The sequence below is a fragment of the Leucoraja erinacea genome, chromosome 9, assembly GCF_028641065.1.
Source record: "Leucoraja erinacea ecotype New England chromosome 9, Leri_hhj_1, whole genome shotgun sequence".
In the NCBI taxonomy this organism is placed as follows: domain Eukaryota; kingdom Metazoa; phylum Chordata; class Chondrichthyes; order Rajiformes; family Rajidae; genus Leucoraja; species Leucoraja erinaceus.
In genome coordinates, this window is record NC_073385.1 from 64,104,053 (window position 1) to 64,125,684 (window position 21,632).

General features: G+C 43.0%; 1 protein-coding gene across 5 annotated transcripts in view; it reads left to right on the plus strand.

Annotated features, from left to right (window-relative positions):
* LOC129700488 (uncharacterized) overlaps positions 1-21,632 on the plus strand; it is a 203,993-nt gene that overhangs the window by 117,038 nt on the left and 65,323 nt on the right. For all 5 annotated transcript variants that reach the window (XM_055641021.1, XM_055641020.1, XM_055641022.1 and 2 more), the window contains 2 exons: positions 12,548-12,732; positions 14,693-14,745. In XM_055641021.1, the coding sequence (XP_055496996.1) occupies positions 12,548-12,732; positions 14,693-14,745 (238 nt within the window). The remainder of the gene's footprint in view (positions 1-12,547; positions 12,733-14,692; positions 14,746-21,632) is intronic.

The window sequence follows — 21,632 nt, forward strand, 5'->3', positions numbered from 1 at the left end:
ATTGTAAATTTAATTCACCTGATGTTTGCCCCACAGCATTCAGGGAAGGACTACAATTCAGACAAAAACAACGGACATTATCTTTGCTATGGAGGAGAATGCACAGGGGAATGGGAGAGAGCTGCATTTTAATTCATGAATAGTGAGCATTTTAAGAATAAGGAGTAAGTCATTTAGAACGGAGACGAGGAAACACTTTTTCTCACAGAGAGTGGTGAGTCTGTGGAATTCTCTGCCTCAGAGGGCGGTGGAGGCAGGTTCTCTGGATGCTTTAAAGAGACCCAGATAGGGCTCTTAAAAATAGCGGTGATATGGCGTGAAGGCAGGAATGGGGTACTGATTAGGGATGATCAACCATGATAACATTGAATAGTGGTGCTGGCTCGAAGGGCCGAATGGCCTACTCCTGCACCTATTGTCTATTGTCTATAATTCATGAATAGCCATTTTAATTCATGAATAGCCATTAATAGAATAGTACAGTTTTCTATTTTTTTTAACTGGGGGGATTGGGCTTGGTAATGCACTCATTTGTTTGCAGTGAGGCCCAGGATTAGGTGTTCCATACTAGGACATCTCTGATGTTCTTATTCTTTAGGCTTCCCCTACTTCCACTATAGATGAGGCTCTCACTAGGGTCTCCTCGATATCCCGCAGCTCTCACTCCCCCTCCCCCTATTCGTAAACAAGGACAGAGTACCTCTTGTCCTCACTTTCCACCCCATCAGCCATTGCATACAGCACATAATTCTCTGACATTTCCGTCACCTCCAACGGGATCCCACTACTGGCCACATCTCCCAAAACTCCACCTCTTTCTGCTTTCCGCAAAGACCGTAACTCCCTGGTCAATTTGTCCCTTCCCACCCAAGCCACACCCTGCCCGGCTACTTTCCCCTGCAACTGCAGGAAATGCAACACCTGTCGCTTTACCTCCCCCACTTGACTCCATCCAAGGACCCAATCAGTCTTTCCAAGTGAGGCAGAAGTTCACTTTCACCTCCTCCAACCTCATCTACTGTATCCGCTGTCCCAGGTGTCAATTTCTCTACATCAGCGACACCAAGCGCAGGCTCGGCGATCGTTTCGCTGAACACCTCCACTCAGTCCGTCATAACCTACCATGGGCCGCGGAACCGGGGGAGGGGGGCTGCAGCCACCCCCACCTTTTTGGCTAGACATTTTTCAGTGTCTCCGGCTATGGACGAGAGGCTGCTGTGCTCTGAGAAACCTGGTTGAGGGTGTTGGAGAGCCGGGGCGGAGGGAGGGATAGAAGCAGAAGCAGCGGCGGGGGCATTTGCGGACGGGAAGCCGGGGCTGGCGAGTGTTTGCGGGGCTGACGAGCCGCTCGCTGCAGCTCCGGCCAAAGAGCACCCTCAGTGCAAGAGTCCCGGGCCGTCAGACGGGGACCGGGCCTCGGGTCAAAGGTTGCGAGGAAGTGTTGCGCCGCTGCCGTGAGAGTCTCTGCGCCAAATTCGCCCTGGTGACCAGCATGGACCAGGCTGCAGCTCGGTGCATCCTGGAGGACAACAAGTGGCTGTAGGTACCAAGCACTGGGTAGAAGCGGTGGAAGTTAGTGGCCTTCAAATGGGGGTAGTTGGAGAAAGCATCCAGCTTGCCTGCAATATTTTCACTCTTACTGTAACTGCAGGAAAATGGTCCCCATGTAGGGGGAGTCCAGAACCAGGGGGTCACAGTTTAAGAATAAAGGGTAGGCCATTTAAGACTGAGATGAGGACAAACTTTCTGCACCCAGAGAGTTATGAATCTGTGGAATCCTCTGCCACAGAAGGCAGTGAAAGCCAAATTACTGGATGTTTTCAAGAGTGAATTACATTTAGCCCTTGGGGCTAGCAAAATCAAGGGATATGGGGGAAAAAACAGGAAAGGGGTACTGATTTTAGATGATCAGCCATGATCATATTGAATGGCGGTGCTGGCTCGAAGGGCCGAATGGCCTATTCCTGCACCTATTTTCTATGTATCCATGTAACTTGATCATGCTTGAGTATATGGCAATAAATCTCAACCACTTGATTTTGAAGCATTCATGCATGGTGGAGGTAAAATGTAGTCATAGAGTGATACAGCGTGAAAACAGCCCCTTCGGCCCAACTTGCCCACACCCGCCAACATGTCCCAGCTATACTACCTGCTTTTGGTCCATATGCCTCCAAACCTCACCCTGAGCACAGGATCGCCACAGGGTTGCGTCCTCAGCCCCCTATTGTACTCCCTGTACACACATGACTGTGTGGCTAGGTTCAGCTCCAACTCAATAATTAAGTTTGCTGATGACCCTGTGGTGGTGGGCCTGATCTCAGACAACGATGAGAAGGCCTACCGGGAGGAGGTGGCTGATCTAGCACTCTGGTGCCAGTATAACAGCCTCCTCTTGAACATCAAAAAAACGAAGGAGCTGGCCATGGACTTTAGGAGGGAACATCATCCGAGAACGTACACTCCATTGAGGATAAATGGGGATCCTGTGGATAGGGTGAACTGTTTTAAATATCTGGGAGTTTACATCTCCGAGGATATGACATGGGCATCACATGCCTCAGCACTCGTGAGTAAGACAAGGCAGCGCCTTTTCCACCTCAGGCAATTGAGGAAATTCAGAGTGTCTCCGAGGATCCTCCAGTGCTTCTACGCAGCGGCGGTGGAAAGCATCTTGTCTGGGAACATTACCATCTGGTTTGGGAATTGCTCTGCTAAGGACAAGAATGCTCTGCAGAGAGTAGTGCGTTCGGCCGAACGCACTATGGGAACTTCACTTGCCCCCCTGCAGGAACTATACATCAGGAGGTGCAACTCCAGAGCCAACAATATCATGAGAGACTCCTTCCACCCCTGCAACGGACTGTTCCAGCTGCTACGGTCAGGCAAACGCCTCCATTGCCATGCGGTGAGAACAGAGAGGTTGAGAAGGAGTTTCTTCCCAGAGGCCATTCGGACTGTAAATGCCTATCTCACCAGGGACTAACTCTACTGAACGTTTTTCCTTCCATTATTTATTATGTAAAGGTATATGTGTGTTATGATTGTGTTTATAGGTTGTTTGTCTTTTTGCACAAAAGTCCGCGAGCATTGCCACTTTCATTTCACTGCACATCTCGTATGTGTATGTGACAAATAAACTTGACTTGACTTGACTTGACTTGACCTGTCCTATACATGTATCAGTCTAACTGTTTCTTAAATGTTGGGATGGTCCCTGCCTCAACTACCACCTCTGGCAGCTTGTTCCATACACCCACCACCCTTTGTGTGGAAAAAGTTACCCCCTCAGAGTCCTATGAAATCTTTTCCCCTTCACCTTAAATCTGTCCTCTGGTCCTCGATTCACCTACTCTGGGCAAGAGACTCAGGGCATTGAAATGTATATTTCTAATGCATTTTAGATTTCTCGAAAATATTACTTTTAAATAAGTAACGTTTCCACAAACATATACCCCCTTTATTAATGCCATTGCTTGATGATTCTAAATTCAAATCAAAATGAAATATACGTTAAAAGGAGAACGCATACTTTCAAAATACTCTGATTTTTTTTCCCCGAGCAAATCATAATTTGTATGACTTTGCAAAATCAGGAAATGGTATATTTGTTTCTTGTCCCTTTTTCCAACTACAAACAAAAAAAATAGCACTTCAAATTATAACACATTTAAAAGTTATTTTGGCAAATATTCTGTAGCGTGGAAGGCACTGGTATCAATCCTAGGGTCGGAAATGGGGGATATATCCCCCCCACTTTTTCAGGTAGGGGATGGTCTGTATTATTATCCCCCAGTTTTTGGAGGTCGAGCAATAACAAAAATAATAATCACCTGCTCCAATCTCTCATGTAGGCCCTACATTATCTTAAAAATGCTTTAAACAAAAAACATTGAAATCATACTTCTACAATGCACTAAAACATCAAATTTCAAAAAGTCCCCCCCTCTCACACCCCACCCCCGAGGCCGGTGGTCAGTGATCGCTCAGCCCCCCCCCCCCACTTTCAAAAACGCTCCGCGGCCCCCCTGCCTACCTGATCTCCCGGTTGTTCAGCACTTCAACTCCCCCTCCCCCTCCCAATCTGACCTTTCTGTCGTGGGCCTCCTCCATTGTCAGAGTGAGGCCCAACACAAATTGGAGGAACAGCACCTCATATTTCGCTTGGGTAGTTTCCCTTAGGAGAATACTTAACATCTGGTGGAGAGACAAAGTAAGCAATGTGGACCTGCGGGAAATACAAGCCAGGAACACATTGACTTACAAATTCGAAGGAGAAAATGGAGTTGGATTGGACACACCCTCAGGAACCTGCCACAAACATCACCCAGCAAGCCCTGAAATGCAAACCCCAAAGGAGAAAGGAAAAGAGGTCGCCCCAGGAACAGCTGGAGAAGAGGTGTCCAGACAGAAATGTCTGAGAGTGGGCTCAACTGGAGAGATCTCGGAAGAACTGCCAACAACCGAGTGAGGTGGAGGACATTTGTCAATGGCCCATGCTCCCTAGAGGAGCAAAGGGCTTAAGAAGAAGAAGAAGTTTACACCCCAGCAGTATGAACGTTGACTTCTCTAATTTCAACATTACCCTTCTTTCTCTCTCCCTCCCCTCCCCCTTCCTAGTTCCCTACTAGTCCCCTGTCTCCGCCTACTTTCTAACTTTGTCCCGCCCCCTCCTCTGACACCAGTCTGAAGAAGGGTCTCGACCCGAAACGACACCCATTCCTTCTCTCCATAGATGCTGCCTCACCCGCTGAGTTACTCCAGCATTTTGTGTGTAGCCCATGAACACGAAGTGCAGGATGAAGAACAGGCAGATTGGCGCCAAAATGGTCATGATTGCGAGCTTCAAGGTCCTAGGTGTAAATGTTATCAATACTTTATCCTGGAGCAACCATATTGAAGCTGGGGACAAGAAAACTTTCTTTGGAGAACTTGGGCACATCTCCAACGACTCTTACCAACTCCTACAGATATGCCATAGAGAGCATCCTTCACAGCTTGGTTTGGAGGACGACCACAAGAAACTGCAGATCATTGTGGATGGAGCCAACATAGTCAATGATCTTTTTCATCCATATTGTTCCCTCTTCTCCCCTCTCATAAGGCAGAAGATACGAGAGCTTGAAAATGTGTAATACCAGATTCAGGAATAGCTACTTCCCCATTGTTATTAGACTACTGAACAGTCCTCCCATAAACTAGGGCGTAATTCCAAATTTCCAACCTAGCTCAATGCAGACCTTGGACGATTTCCTCTATAACTGTAAAGTTATAATGGTGTAACACCATATTCTGCATTTTGTTTTGTTTTTTTGCAATACCTGTTGTACAGATGTTTGACCTGGTTATACTCATGCATAGTATGATTTGACTGGATAGCATGACAACAAAGCTTTTCTTCATCTTGGTACATTTAACAATAATAAACCAATAAAAATAAGACTTACTGGATATTGTGTACTGCTAGATTTTTCCCTCTAATTTCATTTACTGCATCCAGTGTTCCTGATGTGGGTGAAAGAGTTAATCGCTATTATATAGTTTGCTGCCATAATTAACCACTTTCTGTAATGAAAGAGCTAATTGCTATTGAATTGCTTGCTGGGATACTTGACCAGATTTTGTGGCTTTGTATTTCTTCTCTCAAGCAGGCTTTCTCTAGTGGAAATGTACTAGCAGATAAGAGGGGCCAATTAGGTAAGCCAGTGCTGATAAGGGGACAGACACAGACTGGCACAGAAGAACCTAACCATGTTAGGACTGGACTGTTGCATCTTGGGACTATGGCCAATGTCTTTGGAAAGCTTGGTTTTGAGCAAAAGGTGAAAACAATTCATATTAGGACTTGGCTGATGCTTCTTGGGACATTATTTAATGCCATTGGTATTCTGCGTACGTGACTTTTGCTGTATAAAAGACCCTGGGATTCTTTGTTAACTTCTGGTTAACAAGACCCTGGTATCTTGGGAGAACCAGAAGTATTACTAAATACTTCTGGACTGTAACATCTCCCGCCACTCCCGTCTGACGTAAAAGTAAAGTTGGTTTGGTTTACCTTAACCCAATATGTTTTGTCTGTTTTTAAGTAGCAAGCTTTATCATGGACTCCTGTATAAAACATCGAATCGGCGACTGTTTCGCTGAACACTTATGCACGTCCACCAAGGCCTACCGGATCTCCCGGTTGCTAACCATTTTCTTCCTTCCCCATTCCCATGCCGACTTTCTATCCTGGACCTCCTCACCATGTGGCCACACGCAAACGAGGCCACATGCAAATTGGAGGAACAGCACTTCATATTGACAATGGGAAGCTTACAACCCAGTAGTATGAACGTTGATTTCTCCAATTTTAGGTAACTTCTACAAACACCTCCCCATCCATTCCCCCTCATCTACCATTCCTCCCACTTCACCCACCCCCTCCACTAAAGGTCTATTAACCAGTTCCACAGTTCATAACGATGTATCCCTTGTAGGTTCACATGTCTTGAGGCAACAATCGGTCTATCAGGGAACCTCTTTGCCTGAGGTCATCTGTTGCTGTCCCTGATTTGTCCTGTTTTTTTTTTCACCTTTCCAGTTCTCCCCCCCCTCCCCCCGGTCCCTCACTACAATCATAGTGAAGAAGGGTCCTGATCCGAAACGTCACCTATCCATTTTCTCCAGAGATGTTGCCTGCCCCGCTGAGTTACTCCAGCATTTTATGTCTATCTTTAGTATGAACCTGCATCTGCAGTTCCTTTTCATTAAACTTTTAAGTGGTTTGTCATACATAACATTTAAATTAATAACATTGTTCTGGGAAGTCCAAAGTGCTGATGGCATAATTTAGATCGACATGCCTATCAAATCAATAAGACAAGCTTGCTAATCATTCTGTGGTTTGTCAGGAGGGAGGTTATTTGTGCTATTCTGGTTATTTGGCAGCTTGTGAGCCAGCTGATTTGAATTTTTCCACTGTGGATGTGCCAACGCAGCTGAGAAACCTTGTGACACTGACAGTCAGATATTGGGATTGTTTATTGCTGCTGATTCTTAGTGGGAATCTCAGGTCACACAGCTGTAGTTTTACATCCCTGGGCAAATGCAGTGTCAGGAGATTGGCCAGCAGGCAGTTAAACCGAGGAAATAGCCCAGAACAACAGCCTTTGTTCTTCTAGTTGAGAGGATTAATTCTGCTACTTCATCTACAAAAATAACTCTTCACTGACCCATATGGGCTCCTTTTTTTCACTTCTTTAGTTCTGCTGAGTGGGACTGTTTTTCAAGTTTCATTAGTCCCCATGTATGTCGTAGAATCCTATTTTGCTTGTAGTGTGACAGCACCTGTAATGTCTGTGTACAACCCTGTTGTGTCTAGCACAATGAATGCACGTCCGACGTCTTGGAAGAAAAGTTTATTTCCAACAACTAACAAGAAGGGTCTCGACCCAAAACGTCACCTATTCCTTCGCTCCATAGATGCTGCCTCACACGCTGAGTTTCTCCAGCATTTTTGTCTACCTTAGAAACTTCTAGAAGGTCACTTGACTTCAGTCACGAGGCACTGGCCAACTCGTTAGCTTGTACTTCTGGCCTCAAGGGGCGCTGGCATTTACATTACATTTACATTACATCCGTTCCTTCAACTTTATTTACATTACATCACCCCCTTCAACTTTGGGGTTTAATTTATGTGTACGTCCACGGCATATCAATGACAATAAAGTACCATTAAAGCCATTTAGATTTTGCTTCATTCAATTCAGCAGAACATTTGTACCTTTCCCATATATTTTCCTTCAATACTCTTTTGCATTTGATTTGAATTCTGCGAGGGGAAGCTCACTCACCCATGTGACAGATGATCGGGCGGGGGAGATGGAGACGAGGTCGCCCCCCGTGATGGCCAGAGTGGGACATGGTGGAGGCTCGTGAAGCTGATCGGCTCTGGGCCCTCCACTGTTTTCGAGGCGAGTCCGCGTGCTTACTCTTCGGGCTGCCACACCTGTGTTTCTTGCTCTTCTTCTTGCTTCTATCTTCTTGCTCTTTGACTTGGACTGTGGCCTCTTTTTTTTCAAACTTTTTTTTTCTTCCTGTCCTTTGACCGGGCATTGGGACTGGTTGACCGTCCTCGGCTTTTTCTTCTTCTTTTTCTTTTTCGGCCCGCAGTCGCTCATTCTTCTTCTCCTTGCATGGAGAGTGGTCCCGGTGGCTTGAGTTCCTCCATTTTCACTTCTGACACCATGTAATGTCTGTGTTTAATCCTGTTGTGACTAGCACAATGAATACACATCCGGCATCTTGTAAGAAGAGCTTATTTCCAACAACTAACAGAAACTTCTAGAAGGTCACTTGACCTCAGTCACGAAGCACTGGCCAACTCGCCAGCTTGTACTGCTGGCCTCAAGGGGCGCTGGCATTTACATTACACTACAGCACCTTCTACCGCAGATGCCGACCTGATCCCTATCACTGGCAAACAGCCTGGGAGAGGCCAATCCTCAGCACCATTGGTAACCTTTGGGTCCAATTAGCTGATTGACCCAGCTGAACCTCAGAGGCCTTCTCCTTATAAAACCCTGGCATTCCATCCTTGCGGGGAGAAGGAAGAGGATGAGAGAAAAAAAGAGGACATAGAAAGGAAGAAGAGGGAGAGGAAGTGGAACGCCTCACTGCTAGCTGTGGTTCCTTGTCACAGGATTCAGAAAGACTGAGCCATTGGTACAACCCCAAGACCACCAGTGCCACCGTGTGGTCACGTCTGGACTGCTGGGAAGAAATTCTTGACAGCCAGCGCCTATACTGAGGCTGAGACTGAGTGGCCGGGGCAAGCCTGAGATGGCATTGCCTCTTCCTGCCCACAGACAGCAAAGAACTGCGCCCACACACAGTGGTGATGACTGGGCCACCAGGATAACCCAGAGACTGTTCAAGCCCAAAGCTGAGCCGGCAGGACAAACCTGAGACCTCCCAAACCTGGTGTCTTTCCCGGCCGCAACAGTAACAATGCTCTTTCCAGATGTATGCACCCAGCGATCATTTCATTGAACACTTGCGATCAGTCCGACAATGACTACAGGACATTCCGGTTACTGTGTATTTTAACTCCTCTTCCCAATCCCATACTCACGTTTCGGTCCTGGACCTTGTCCATTGCCAGAGTGAGGTCCTATGCAAACTGGAGGAACAACACCTCATAGCAGGCAGCTTACTAACCCAATGGTATCAAATGAAAAGCATTGAACTCTCAATGTTATTTTTGTTATTGTGTTTACCTAATTTAGGTATAGTAACTACAGTAACCATTCAATCCCTCCTCCCTTCCCCAAAAGTGCATAATAACATCCCCAGTGCACCCCATGTTTCTGTTCTCCTCTGTGCTCCACCTGGACCCCTGTATAGTACTGTTATTTTAATCTCTTAATATTAAATGCTTCCCCCCTCCCCTTCCACAACCCAAGTCCACGTTTGTTCTAATATCTCTCTATCTTCACGTAAATCTGCCCTCAAGCTATGTAGTTCAGAGACTTATCATAGGCTGTAGTGACATACCCATATTCCCTTCTTTATCATTCTGTCTACTTTAATATCCTGATGGCTGTAGGGAAGAAGGTGTTCGTGAACCTGGACGTTACAATTTTCAGGCTCCTGTACCTTCTTCCCGATGGCAGTGGTGAAATGAGTGTGTGGCCAGGGTGGTGTGGGTCTTTGATGATGCTAGCTGCCTTTTTGAAGCAGTGACTCCGATAAATCCCTTCGATGGTGGGAGGTCAGAACCCGCGATGCATTGGGCAGTGTTCACAACTTTTTGCAGTCTTTGCTCCTGGGCATTCAACCAGGCCCTGATGCAACCAATCAATATGATCTCTACTGTACACCTGTAGAAGTTCAAGAGAATCCTCTCTGACATACTGAATCTCAGTAATCTTCTCAGGAAGTAGAGGCTTTGATGTCTTTTTTTTATAATTGCATCAGTGTGCTGGGAAGGTCCAGGAAAGATCTTCAGAAAAATGCAATCCCAGGAATTTGAAGTTTTTGACTCTCTTGATGCACATTGAGGATATTTAACTTCAACTACAGATAGAAGGAACCTGATGATGGAACAGGACGATTTACTAATGTTGATTCGTTGAAATCTAGAATACAATATATGCTGAATTGTTAATAGTGGTCTTTTGGTCATGTGTTCCACTTGTCTTGCAATCCAACAATTGTTCAAGCATTAGTAGTGATATTTCCAGAATCCATAGTCAGAAGTGGTTCCAGAGTACTATAAAATTACAAATATCATTCCACTGTTTAAGAAGGGTGCGAGGCAAAATAGGGGAAACTATAGGCCAGTAATGGGCCTGTCCCACTTAGGCGACCTTTTAGGCGACTGCAGGAGACTATGCAGTCGCCTGCAGTCCGCGGGTGGTTGCCGGGTATTTGCCTTCATGGTCATGAGGAGTTCCTGCATTCTGGGAACTAGTTGTGGCCTCATTATGGTCACCGCAAATTTTTCAACATGTTCAAAAATTAGCGGCGACCAGAATGAAGCCGCCATGGAGAGTAGCGAGAATTCTCATGCCGTAAGTGCAGTGATAGTCGGTTACCAGGAAGTCAAAGATTGTCGTAGGTTCTCGTAGGTTGTAACTGGTGCTGACCGGTGAATTTCATTGGCTCATTGGGAAAAAAAATGTAAGCAGTAGTTTTCTGAACCAAGGATAACGGGTAATGTTAATGTCCGTCGAGCTTCACAGCCGTGTATCTCTGGCTCCTTAAAAGTTGTCTCCACTCCTTCTTCCCCCCTTCTCCCTCCTCTTTTAAAGGACTTACGTGACCCTTTCCGTACACTGTGCTTTCACCGTCTTAATTCCAGCGCCAACCTTCCTGTTCATCGCGGTGTGTATCTCTATCGCATTGGCTTTGTACCGTGTGAATTTCACTCAGACAGTGCACCCCCCGCTTGCCCTGTCCCCTGCCTGCATTACGGGCTGGTGAAGGAAGCGATGTGTGTGTGTGTGTTCCATTCTGACAGTCGCCGTTCCAGTCGCTGTTTTTTCAGGCGACTCTGTCAGAGTGGAATACACACACTGTTCCACTCTTGACAGTCGCCAGCAGTCGCCTGAAAAATCGCCTAAGTGGGACAGGCCCATTAGCCTGACATCAGTGGTTGGTAAGAATTCAAGAGTCCATTATTAAAGATGAGATTTCCGAGTACTCAGAAGCACATGATAAAATGGTTTTGTTAAGGGGAGATCTCGCCTGACAAATCTGTGGGAATTCTTTGAAGAAATAAATAGCAGGATAGACAAAGGAGAATCAATAGATGTTGTTTACCTGGATTTTCAAATGGTCTTTGATAAGGTGCCACATGTGAGGCTGTTAAACAAGATAAAACCCCACGGTATTAGAGGGAAGATACTAGCATGGATAGCAGGTTGGCTGAATGGGGGAAGGCAAAGAGTGGCAATAAAGAGGGCCTTGATCGGCTGCCAGTGACTAGTGGTATTTTGCAGGGGTCGGTGCTGGGTAGAGGATTCAGAAATTGGAGGTGTAAAGGGATTTGAGAGTATTGGCGCAGGGTTCCCAAAAAGTTCATTTGCAAGTTGAATTGGTAGGAAGGTAAGCAAAAACAATGTTAGCATTTATTTCGGAAGGACTAAAATATAAAAACAGGAATATAATGCTGAGGCTTTATAAGACTTTGGTCAGACTGCACTTGGAGTACTGTGAGCAGTTTTTCGTACCATAACTATCTCCAGAGCCAGGTAATCCCCAGGCTGCTATGGGCCCTCCTCCGTCGCCCACGACCGGCTTGGCCCGCGAACCAACGTCCCTCTCCTCACCCAACCGCCTTCGTATCCCGGAGGCGCCTCCTGCAGCCGGCATTCAAGGCGCTGGAGGCAATACCCCAGTCCCTCTTCTACCTGCCCACTCCTCATGTCTGTCGTCGCAACGGCTCCCTCCTCCTCGGCTCGCCGGTCATCGGGGCCGAGCACGGTGGCTCCTGTGCTGCCCACCTGCATGCCGCAGCCCACTGTGTCTTACTTCGCATCAGAAGCCAAGCCTAGCCTGCTGCTGTGCGTGGCCACTGGGGGGCTGCCGGGCATCCTGGAGGGGTTCCCCGGCTCTGCGGCATCCCGGGAGCTTTCTGCTGCTGCGTGGCAATCCGGGAACTTGTCCAGTCCACCATGTGAACATCAAGGAAACCCCCTAACAATACAGTGGGAAAACCCTCACCATAAGGACTTTGGCGATTTGCAAACTAATTTAAATGATTAGCAGCAATTATGGATGAGCAATAAAAGTATACCTTATTTGTCATGCCTATGTTCCATGTGTAAATGAAAAAGAATTCCAGACATTCATCAAAGCAGATGTTGCCAAGCTATCTAGTAGCTCAGCATGTTAAACTCCATTCCTTTATAATTGGCTTTTGCTATAGTACAAAATCACTAGTTATTTTGTCCAATACAGATGATTGGAATTGAAGAGCATAGAAGATTAATTTGACTAATTACATAGTTTATTTTAATTTAAAATGCTCTTTTAATATTTTCTTGTTTAATATTTTCAGGAGGGTGCGATTCCAACTCAAAAGGGTACTATCGATATGACTGTGTTGATGACGGGGCGTGAGAGAGCAGAATATGTACGCTGGAAGAAAGAGCGAGACCAGATTGATCAGGAAAGGTTGGCACGTCATAAGAACTCCAAAGGAGAATGGAAAAGAGCATGGGATGCAAACAAAACTGAGAACATGTAGGTTTATTTCCTGTTCTAGACGGTACTTAGAAGATGTCATTTTGTATTTGTCTAACTGTAACTTGGATAATTTAGTGGTTCTGATAAAATTAAAGATTTCCCTTATGTTGTCAATGGTGATATTTTCACCATAAGAAAAATTAAACTGACAACAAATTCAATTACCAGAAATCTGTGATTATGTTAGATAGAGCTCTAGGGGCTAGCGGAATCAAGGGATATGGGGAGAGGGCAGGCATGTGTTGCTGTTTGTGCATGATCAGCCATGATCACAATGAATGGCGGTTCTGGCTCAAAAAAGGGCCTATGGCCTCCTCCTGCACCTATTTTCTATGTTTCTATATAATACTACCATGGAAAAACAAAGGGAGTTAAATTGGCTTGCTTCTGAAAGAATGTGTGGATTGTTGCAATGCATATCGACTACCAACGGTTGAGCTGATTGAAGGCAACAGTTTAATTTTGTGCTATGTGCAGAATTTCTGGATGCAAGCAGCTGGGAACTATGTACTTGTAATGCTAGATTGCTCTTCTCTGCAACACTCGACAAAGCCTTACTGTTCACTGTGAAGGTTCTGCCGCAGTTTGACTTGCTAAAGTGCAACCCCTCACACTTATCTGAATAAAGCCATTACTCAGTCTACTTTACGCAGCTGATCAAAATTCTGTTGTAATTCTCAATAATCTACGATACCACCTATTTTAGTGTCATCTGCAATCAGGATGTTGAAGTGGGGGGAATTATGAATAATGTATGCATCATGATATTAGACAGTAAGAACAGATAGCTGCAAAAGTCAGTTGGAGATGACAAGTTTTAAATTGAATTTGTCCGTACAATTGTGAGTGTATAGGGAGTAGGATAAGAGGCTGAGAACCAGTCTTGCAGGGTATTGATCATTCCTCCTTCACCCCCGCTACTGACTGGGAGAAAATACAGAAGTTTGATGGCACATACCACCAGACTCAGGAACATCATCTTCCCCTTGGGTACTGTCAAATTCACCTCAACCCCATTGTGGACATTGGATTTGTCTATGGAACTGTTGTGCTACAATGCTGCACTCTGTATCTTCCCCTTTGCTTTTCTCTATTATACTTGAGTTTGACTTGATTGTATTTGTGTAGTATTATCTTATCTGATTGAATATCAGGCAACACATAGCTTTTCACTCTACATCAGTACACATGACAATAATAAACAAAACTTAAATTAAATCTATTTACTAATCCAATCATTTATGGTGCATGTGAAAATGTATTCAATTTAGAAGAGTGGTTTAGCGCCTGCTATATCAAGATCAGTACGGATTTGAACCTATTACTAGCTGCAGGAATTAGCCAAAACTCAAGGAGTTGCACCATCCGATGAAAAAAAAAATCCTTAATTAACTGATAAATATTTGATGCCCCCCTTTAAATGTTGCTGTTGGGGGACCCTTTGTGCTTCTTTATAATGGAAAATAGATTGGAGGATAAAGGTAAAAGAAAATAGCTGCACTAACAGTATTACACATTGCATGTGGATTGATTATTATGGTCTACTTGCTCTGCATGCAGAGGCTGTGCTGACCTCTGGTGTTCTTTAAGAATCCAATATTCATCAAATTCATGGCGTTAAGGAACATTATTGTATTCACCTACCCTTGTAAATTTACACAATCTTTGATACCTTTATGAAGATCATTAAAACCAAAGTACCTTGCAACAATTATTTCTGCAATATTCATTATATTTAGTGTATTGCAATATCAATAAAGTGAAATAAGCCTTAATGCCAACTAAGTCATGCAGAAATGTTATATTAAAAACTGGATTTATTGTTATATCGTCTCAATTAATACAAATAACTGTACAATTGGATTATTTTCTTAATGCTAAATCGATGATGACTTTGTATTGGAGTATCTAAAGTGTGGAATGTACTTACAATAAGCACTGCATTTTTTTAAACCAGGTTTCAAGAAGATTTTGGTGTGGAAAATGAGCTTGGCTTTCATAAGAGAAAAGGTTGGTTTTTGATCTGTACAAAGATGGTATATTGTAAAATGTAATATTCTATCTCTGGTTAGTTTTGAAGCTTAAATTTAAAGATCGCTGTATCTCAAGTTTATTAAATGTTTATGACTGAATTCTTTAAAGGAGATCCAAAAAAAAAATTGTAATGTTTAAAAATAATTTCCAGCTAGAGAAGGAATCCATCTTTACCTCGTGGTGTTATTCTCTTCATTTGAATTAATTTATGCATTATAAAAAATGACTGATTATAAGCCACAAGCCTGAGAAATTGAGTAATGCTGAAATAAAAGTACTGGAAATCTTAAACAGTGTAGGCAGCATCTGTGGGAAATGAAATAGAGATAATGTTTTGGATCAAAGAACCTTTGTCACAATGGATAACTAGAAATCAGTTCTGAAGAATAATCTTTAATTTAAGATGTCAATTCTATTTCTCTTTCCACAGATACTGCCTGATCTGCTGAGTGCTTTCAACATTTTCAGTTTTATTTTAGATTTTCAGCAATTTAAAAAAAATTGAATCACTGTAATACTAATGACTTGTTTTCTGGACATGTAAGGAGCCAAATGTCTAGCTATCCTGTTTCAGTGCAGCTAAAACACTAGCATTTACCCAAACATTCTGAAAACTATCCAGATATGAGGCATTGATAGGGTAGACAGTTGGAACCTTTTTCCCAGGATGGAAATATCAAATCCTAGAGGACATCACTTTAAGGTGAAAGGCACAAAGTTTAAAGCAGATGTGTGGGGTCGTTTTTTTTTTACACATAGAGTTTTAAAAGTGTCTAGAATGTGATGGTTGGGGTGGTGGTGGAGGCAGATACAATAATAGCATGTAAGAGCTGTAGATATGGATATGCAAGGAATAGTGGAATATGCATTATGTGCAAGCAGATACGAGTTGGTCTTGATATCATATTTGGTGCAGATATTGTGGGCCAAAGGGCTTCTTCCATTGCTGCACTGTTCAATGTTCTATGTCCCATCCACAAAAAACCCCTTCATTCTATTTTAAATTAGTAATTAAAAATTATCAGTATGGCCTTCAAATGGCATATACATATTTGTAATCAGTTTGTGGTTCACAACAATACTTGGGTCCAAATGCTCTGCCAACCTTTGAATAGACATGGAACAGCCGAATTTCGGGGATGAAGAGGTTATCCTGGACACTCTTTGACCAAGGATGGCAACAAGCAGGAAAGATTTTTCTGCCTGATGTCATGCATAGAATAAATGAAGAGTCAAGGATGCTGGTGGCCAATCACCCCAGTCATAGGGTGTCATTGACCTATTCATCTTGAGTTGCTTCACTCATGATCTTCTGTCTGTTCTAGGGCAAGTGGCTTTTCAACTGATTTTCTAAAGGTGTTCCAATACTCTACAAGACTCATCAGAAATCAATGGAATACTCTCCACTTGCCTGAATGAGTGCAGCTCGAATAAAATCAGAAATCCTGGAAGCACTCGACAGCCAAGCAAAATCTGTGAAAGAGGAAAAATAAGTTTTATGTCCTGTCTGAATAACCTTTCTTCAGAATTGATTTTGATTGGCACCTTCTATCGCCAACTTCATACCTAAAATGTATTCTATTTCCAAGATGTGTTCAAGCAACTTCCCCAATCTTCTACCAAAGGATAAGGGCAGCGGACACATGAATATACCACCAACTCTGTGACTTGCTTCATATTGACTTAAAATCTCATCCTTATGTTTGGTTTGTAGCTAGATCAAAATCTATGGAAATCTAGATGCAGGCATTGAGAATAGCTGCACCATGTGAAATCTACAAAGCAGATCGCCACCACCACCACTTCAGGGCAATTAGGTTTGGCCATTAAAATCCGACACTTGCGAGGAATCGCCACAATCCATGAATGAATAGGGTTTCGGCCCGAAACGTTGCCTATTTCCTTTGCTCCATAGATGCTGCTGCACCCGCTGAGTTTCTCCAGCATTTTTGTGTACCTTCGATATTCCAGCATCTGCAGTTCCTTCTTGAACAATGAATAAAGCTTTCCAGTGTTTCTACTTCGATCGATCCATAGTCGTGTGGAATATTATTTTAAAAAGATTTGATCACAGACTGTTATGGGGATTGTGATGTGGAATTAACTTGTGATGTGGAATTCACTGCAGACAATTATGCCAAATTTATGCTGCTTTCCATTAGAAAAAGTTTGGCATTCTTCAGCATTAGACATTTGGTAATTAACATTAGCAATGGGCCAATATCATGAGTGATTTTGCACCAGTGAATGCTCATTAGCACTCCATGTGTAAAGTGCCAGTCATTGGCATAGAACAGACAAGTAAGTGAATCTGACTTGAAAAACATCAGTAAATCACACAACAAAGGGTAATCAAGTTTAAAGGTTTTTGGATGCTGTTTATTGGAGACTTTGGTGGAGGAAGTAGAAAGTAGGAGCAATGTCCGGTTATTACAGGGGCTCTGGGAATGCTGGATCCCAGGAATCCAGCCATGAAGTAGATTCTTTTTTAGTCATATACACTAGGTGGAGATGAAATTCCTTGTTCACGTGAGGGGCATAGAGTAAACAGTAGATTTACAGTAAAGGTAAGTACTGTAGCGGCAGATTTTTCAGATCTTTCAGGAAATTAACTCCCTAGCCACTAATTGGACGAGAGGGGATAAGGGGAATATCTTCGGTACGCATGCAAGCTGCCTCAGAGACTTTCAGAGCTTCTACTTTCATAAAGCTTCAGCACACAGTCTTTTAATGAATATTTTCTTTATTGTAGATATAAAACAGTAAGATACATCCAAGGTTTTCCGACTTGTTCCAGCAATCTTCTTCGAACTCCAGCGCATTGCTTCAGATACTAGAAAACTCCTCGTGTCTTCTTCTTCACATGAGGCTTGACATGCTTGACCTGTGGTCGAAGGTCGAAGGATAAACCTTCTCCCTCTCCTGTCCAAAACGAATTCCCAACTAAACTAACACCCAAGCAGTTAAGCTGCATAAACACGCCCCAAGACACGTCATAAAATCCCACCCACATTATAACGGGCTGGCTAAAATTTAAAGGAACATGCCATCCACAATGACATGCAAAATAGGCCAAATGGCCACTACATACCGGCCCCTAATTGTTCCGAATACATAATGAGGCAATTACCAAATAACATCAAAAAAGTGGCCATTAAGGCTTAACATACATCAAAATCAAAATCAAAATATCAGGGAATAAAACCCTGTGGCTCCCTCGTCAGGAAATCAAACCGCGATCTCCCGCGTGCTAGGCGTGGATACTAACCACCATACTAATGAGGAAAAAATAGCATGCACTATATATCTGCAATCACAATTCTTTCTCGACTCTTCCATCTTCGCTTTCGCCTTCTAGAAGCAAGCACAACTTAGTTATTGGTCTTATTAAAACATTGTTTTTTGTTTTCAGTCGCACTATACGTACCAAACCCTGAACATCAGGCATGATTTCCAGTATTCTACCCATTAACCAAGAACCTCTAGATGCTGTAGAGTCAGCCACCAACACAATGTCGCCTGGAACAAAGTTCCTTTTAATCCTTAGCCATCGTTGTCGTTCTTGGATTAAAGGCAAATACTCTTGTATCCATCTCCTCCAAAAAAGATTTGCCATATATTGTACTTGCTTCCATCTACGTCTCATATACAAATCTTCTTTTACAAAAAGCCCAGGTGGAAGTGTTGGATTGGTTTTCAGCAGAAGAATATGATTTGGTGTGAGTACTTCCAGGTCATTAGGATCATCAGAACCTTTCGTAATAGGTCGATCGTTTAAAATCGCCTCAATTTCACAAAACAGTGTTTGTAACCCTTCATCATCCAAAACTTGTTGTCTAAGAACGGAGCGCAGCACATTTCGTACCATACGAATTAATCGTTCCCAAATACCGCCATGATGGGAACCCATTGGAGGATTAAAGTTCCATTTTATGCCTTGTTGAAGCATAGTATATTGGATTTTATCCTGATTTAAGTCTTTGAGTGCTTTTTTTAGTTCCCTATCCGCTCCAACGAAATTCGAACCATTATCCGATCTTAACGAAGTAACTTGACCCCGTCGACAAATAAATCTCCTTAATGCCTGAATACATGAGTCCGTGTCGAGTGTAGATGCAACTTCAAGATGTACCGCTCTACTCGCCATACAAGTGAAGATCACACCATATCTTTTCACAAGGCTACGTCCTCTCTTAACTTCCATAGGACCAAAATAATCCACCCCCACATCTGTGAATGGAGGTTTGTCTGGAGTGATCCTCTCCAAAGGCAAGTCTGCCATCTTCTGTATACCAAGTTTCCCACGCTCTCGCGTGCATATGATGCAATTTTTTATTATCTTTCTTGCTGCTGAATTAGCCTTGGTAACCCAATATTTTTTACGAAGTTGGGATAGCATGTAATTTCTTCCTCCATGCCCAATTTGTTCATGAATATGCCGTAATAATAATGTTGTTATGTAAAAGTCCTTAGCGAGAATGATAGGACGTTTCCTTTCTTCAGGCATTATGTCAATTTTCACAGCTAAGACTGCTGCTGTAAGTTCCATTCTGGGAATCGTCATTTGCTTCAATGGTGCTACTCTGACTTTTCCCATTACGAATGCAACATGCACTCTTTTGTTTACATCTTGTAGTCTTAAGTATGAAACCGTCCCATAACCACTTTCGCTGGCATCCGAAAAGTGATGCAGTTGCGCATTTCCGATATTACCAATGGTTTTAGGCTTTATACACCGATCTACCTTAAACGTTGACATTTTTTGGAGGTCTTTTAACCATTCTGTCCAACTGTGCGAGGATGTTTGAGTTATACTCTCATCCCAACCAAGTTTTTCTCGACACAGATTCTGTAAAATTAACTTGGCTAGCAGTGTAAATGGTGCCAGAAATCCCAAAGGATCATATACTGAACCAATCACAGATAAGATACCCCTTCTTGTGCATGGTCGTTCCTGAATTGACAATTTAAACTTAAACACATCCGTTTCCACACACCAGTGCAGTCCCAGTGCCCTTTCCATTGGCAAGTTGTCTTTGTCTAAATCCATCACCTTGGTTTCTTCGGCTCTGTCATCTGGTGGAATGCTTTCCAAAACAGCACGACTGTTGCTGACCCACTTGGTAAGTACAAATCCTCCCTTATTGCAGAGAGAGGTTAGGTGCTTCACTATTTGAATTGCCTCTAACTCGGTAGATACGGATTTTAGGCAATCGTCCACATAAAAATTATTTTTCAAAGTGGAAATTACCTCCTCTGGGAAATAATCTTTATTATCCTCTGCGGTTTTCCTCAAAGCGAAATTCGCACAACTTGGAGATGACACTGCTCCGAAAAGATGTACTTTCATTCGGTAATCAACAAGGTCTTGCTGCACATCCCCTTCAGGCCACCATAAGAATCGCAGATAATCAATATGTTTACCAGTTACTTTCACTTGATAAAACATTGCTCTGATATCAGCCATCAAAGCTATCGGTTCTTGCCTAAATTTGATGAGAACTCCAAGGAGCGAGTTAGTAAGGTCTGGACCTTGCAGTAATTCACTGTTAAGTGATGTCCCTTTAAAGACTGCCGCGCAGTCAAAGACCACCCTCAATGTCCCTTTCTTCGAGTGGTACACCCCATGGTGCGGAATATACCAGATCTCTCCATCATCTCGATATAGTTGATTCATTGGTATCCTTTCAGCATAATCATTATTAATCATATTCTGTAAGAAGGATGTATATTCCTCTTGGAATTTCGTGTTCTTAACAAATTTACGTTTCAAACCATGAATACGCTGTTCAGCCATATAGCGATTATTTGGTAAATTAACACTTTCCTTCTTGAAAGGTAAATCCAAACAATAATGTCCATTTTTCATCTTAACTGAATGGTTCATAATATCTAAGAATTTCAATTCTTCTCTAGACATTTCTTCATGTTCTTGGCTGGTACTTTCATTGAAGTCATGATTATATTGCTTCATTAACAGCTTTTCCAATTTACCTGTAGATATTTGGTTAACAGCAACAGCACGGCAATTCATTTTGCTGGTGCTTTCCTTATTCTTACCCAAGGAGCCATAAATAACCCATCCTAGTAGGGTCTTCATAGCATACGGTCCATCCCCTTGGCTCCTAATTATCTGTACAGGTTCTAATGCTCTCAGGGCATTCGTTCCAATAAGTAAGTCAATATCAGAATTTATCTTTGTTATTTTGACTTCTTTCAGGTAAGGCCATTGCTGTAAGTCTTCACATCTGGGTACATTTTGACGACCAACAGGCATTGTTTCATGTGTGAAAACCTCTGAAATTGGAATAAAATTATCTTCATCCAAACTGGATATCTCCATATTTGTTATATAATAACTCTGGTAATCCTTTTCTTTATTCATGGTACGCATTTGAATTTTAACTTTCTCTCCAGTAATGTCCAACCTTCTCATCAAATTCTCTGTGCAAAAAGTAGCTGAACTCCCATGATCCAGAAATGCATATGTTTGCAACACTACATTAGTTTCCCTATTTCTCACTTGTACTGGTAAAATAGAGAAAATGCATGCTTTCTCTCCGGCCCCAATATGTGCAGTTACTTGAGGCGAGGTGATAGCATTTACATCCGCTGACTCCTTTTTCTGCTCAGTATGATCTGGCTCTTTCTTTACAGTATGAAGCACATCAGGATGATTCTGCTTACATTTGTCACAAACTATTGGACACTTACAGTCTTTTACCATGTGCCCCTTCTTTAAACATCCATAGCAGATTCCATTCCTTTTTAAAAAGTCCATCTTTTTTTCATATTTCTTTTCCTTAAATTTACGACACCATCTTATGGTGTGACCTACTTCATCACAAAATGGACAGAATTCA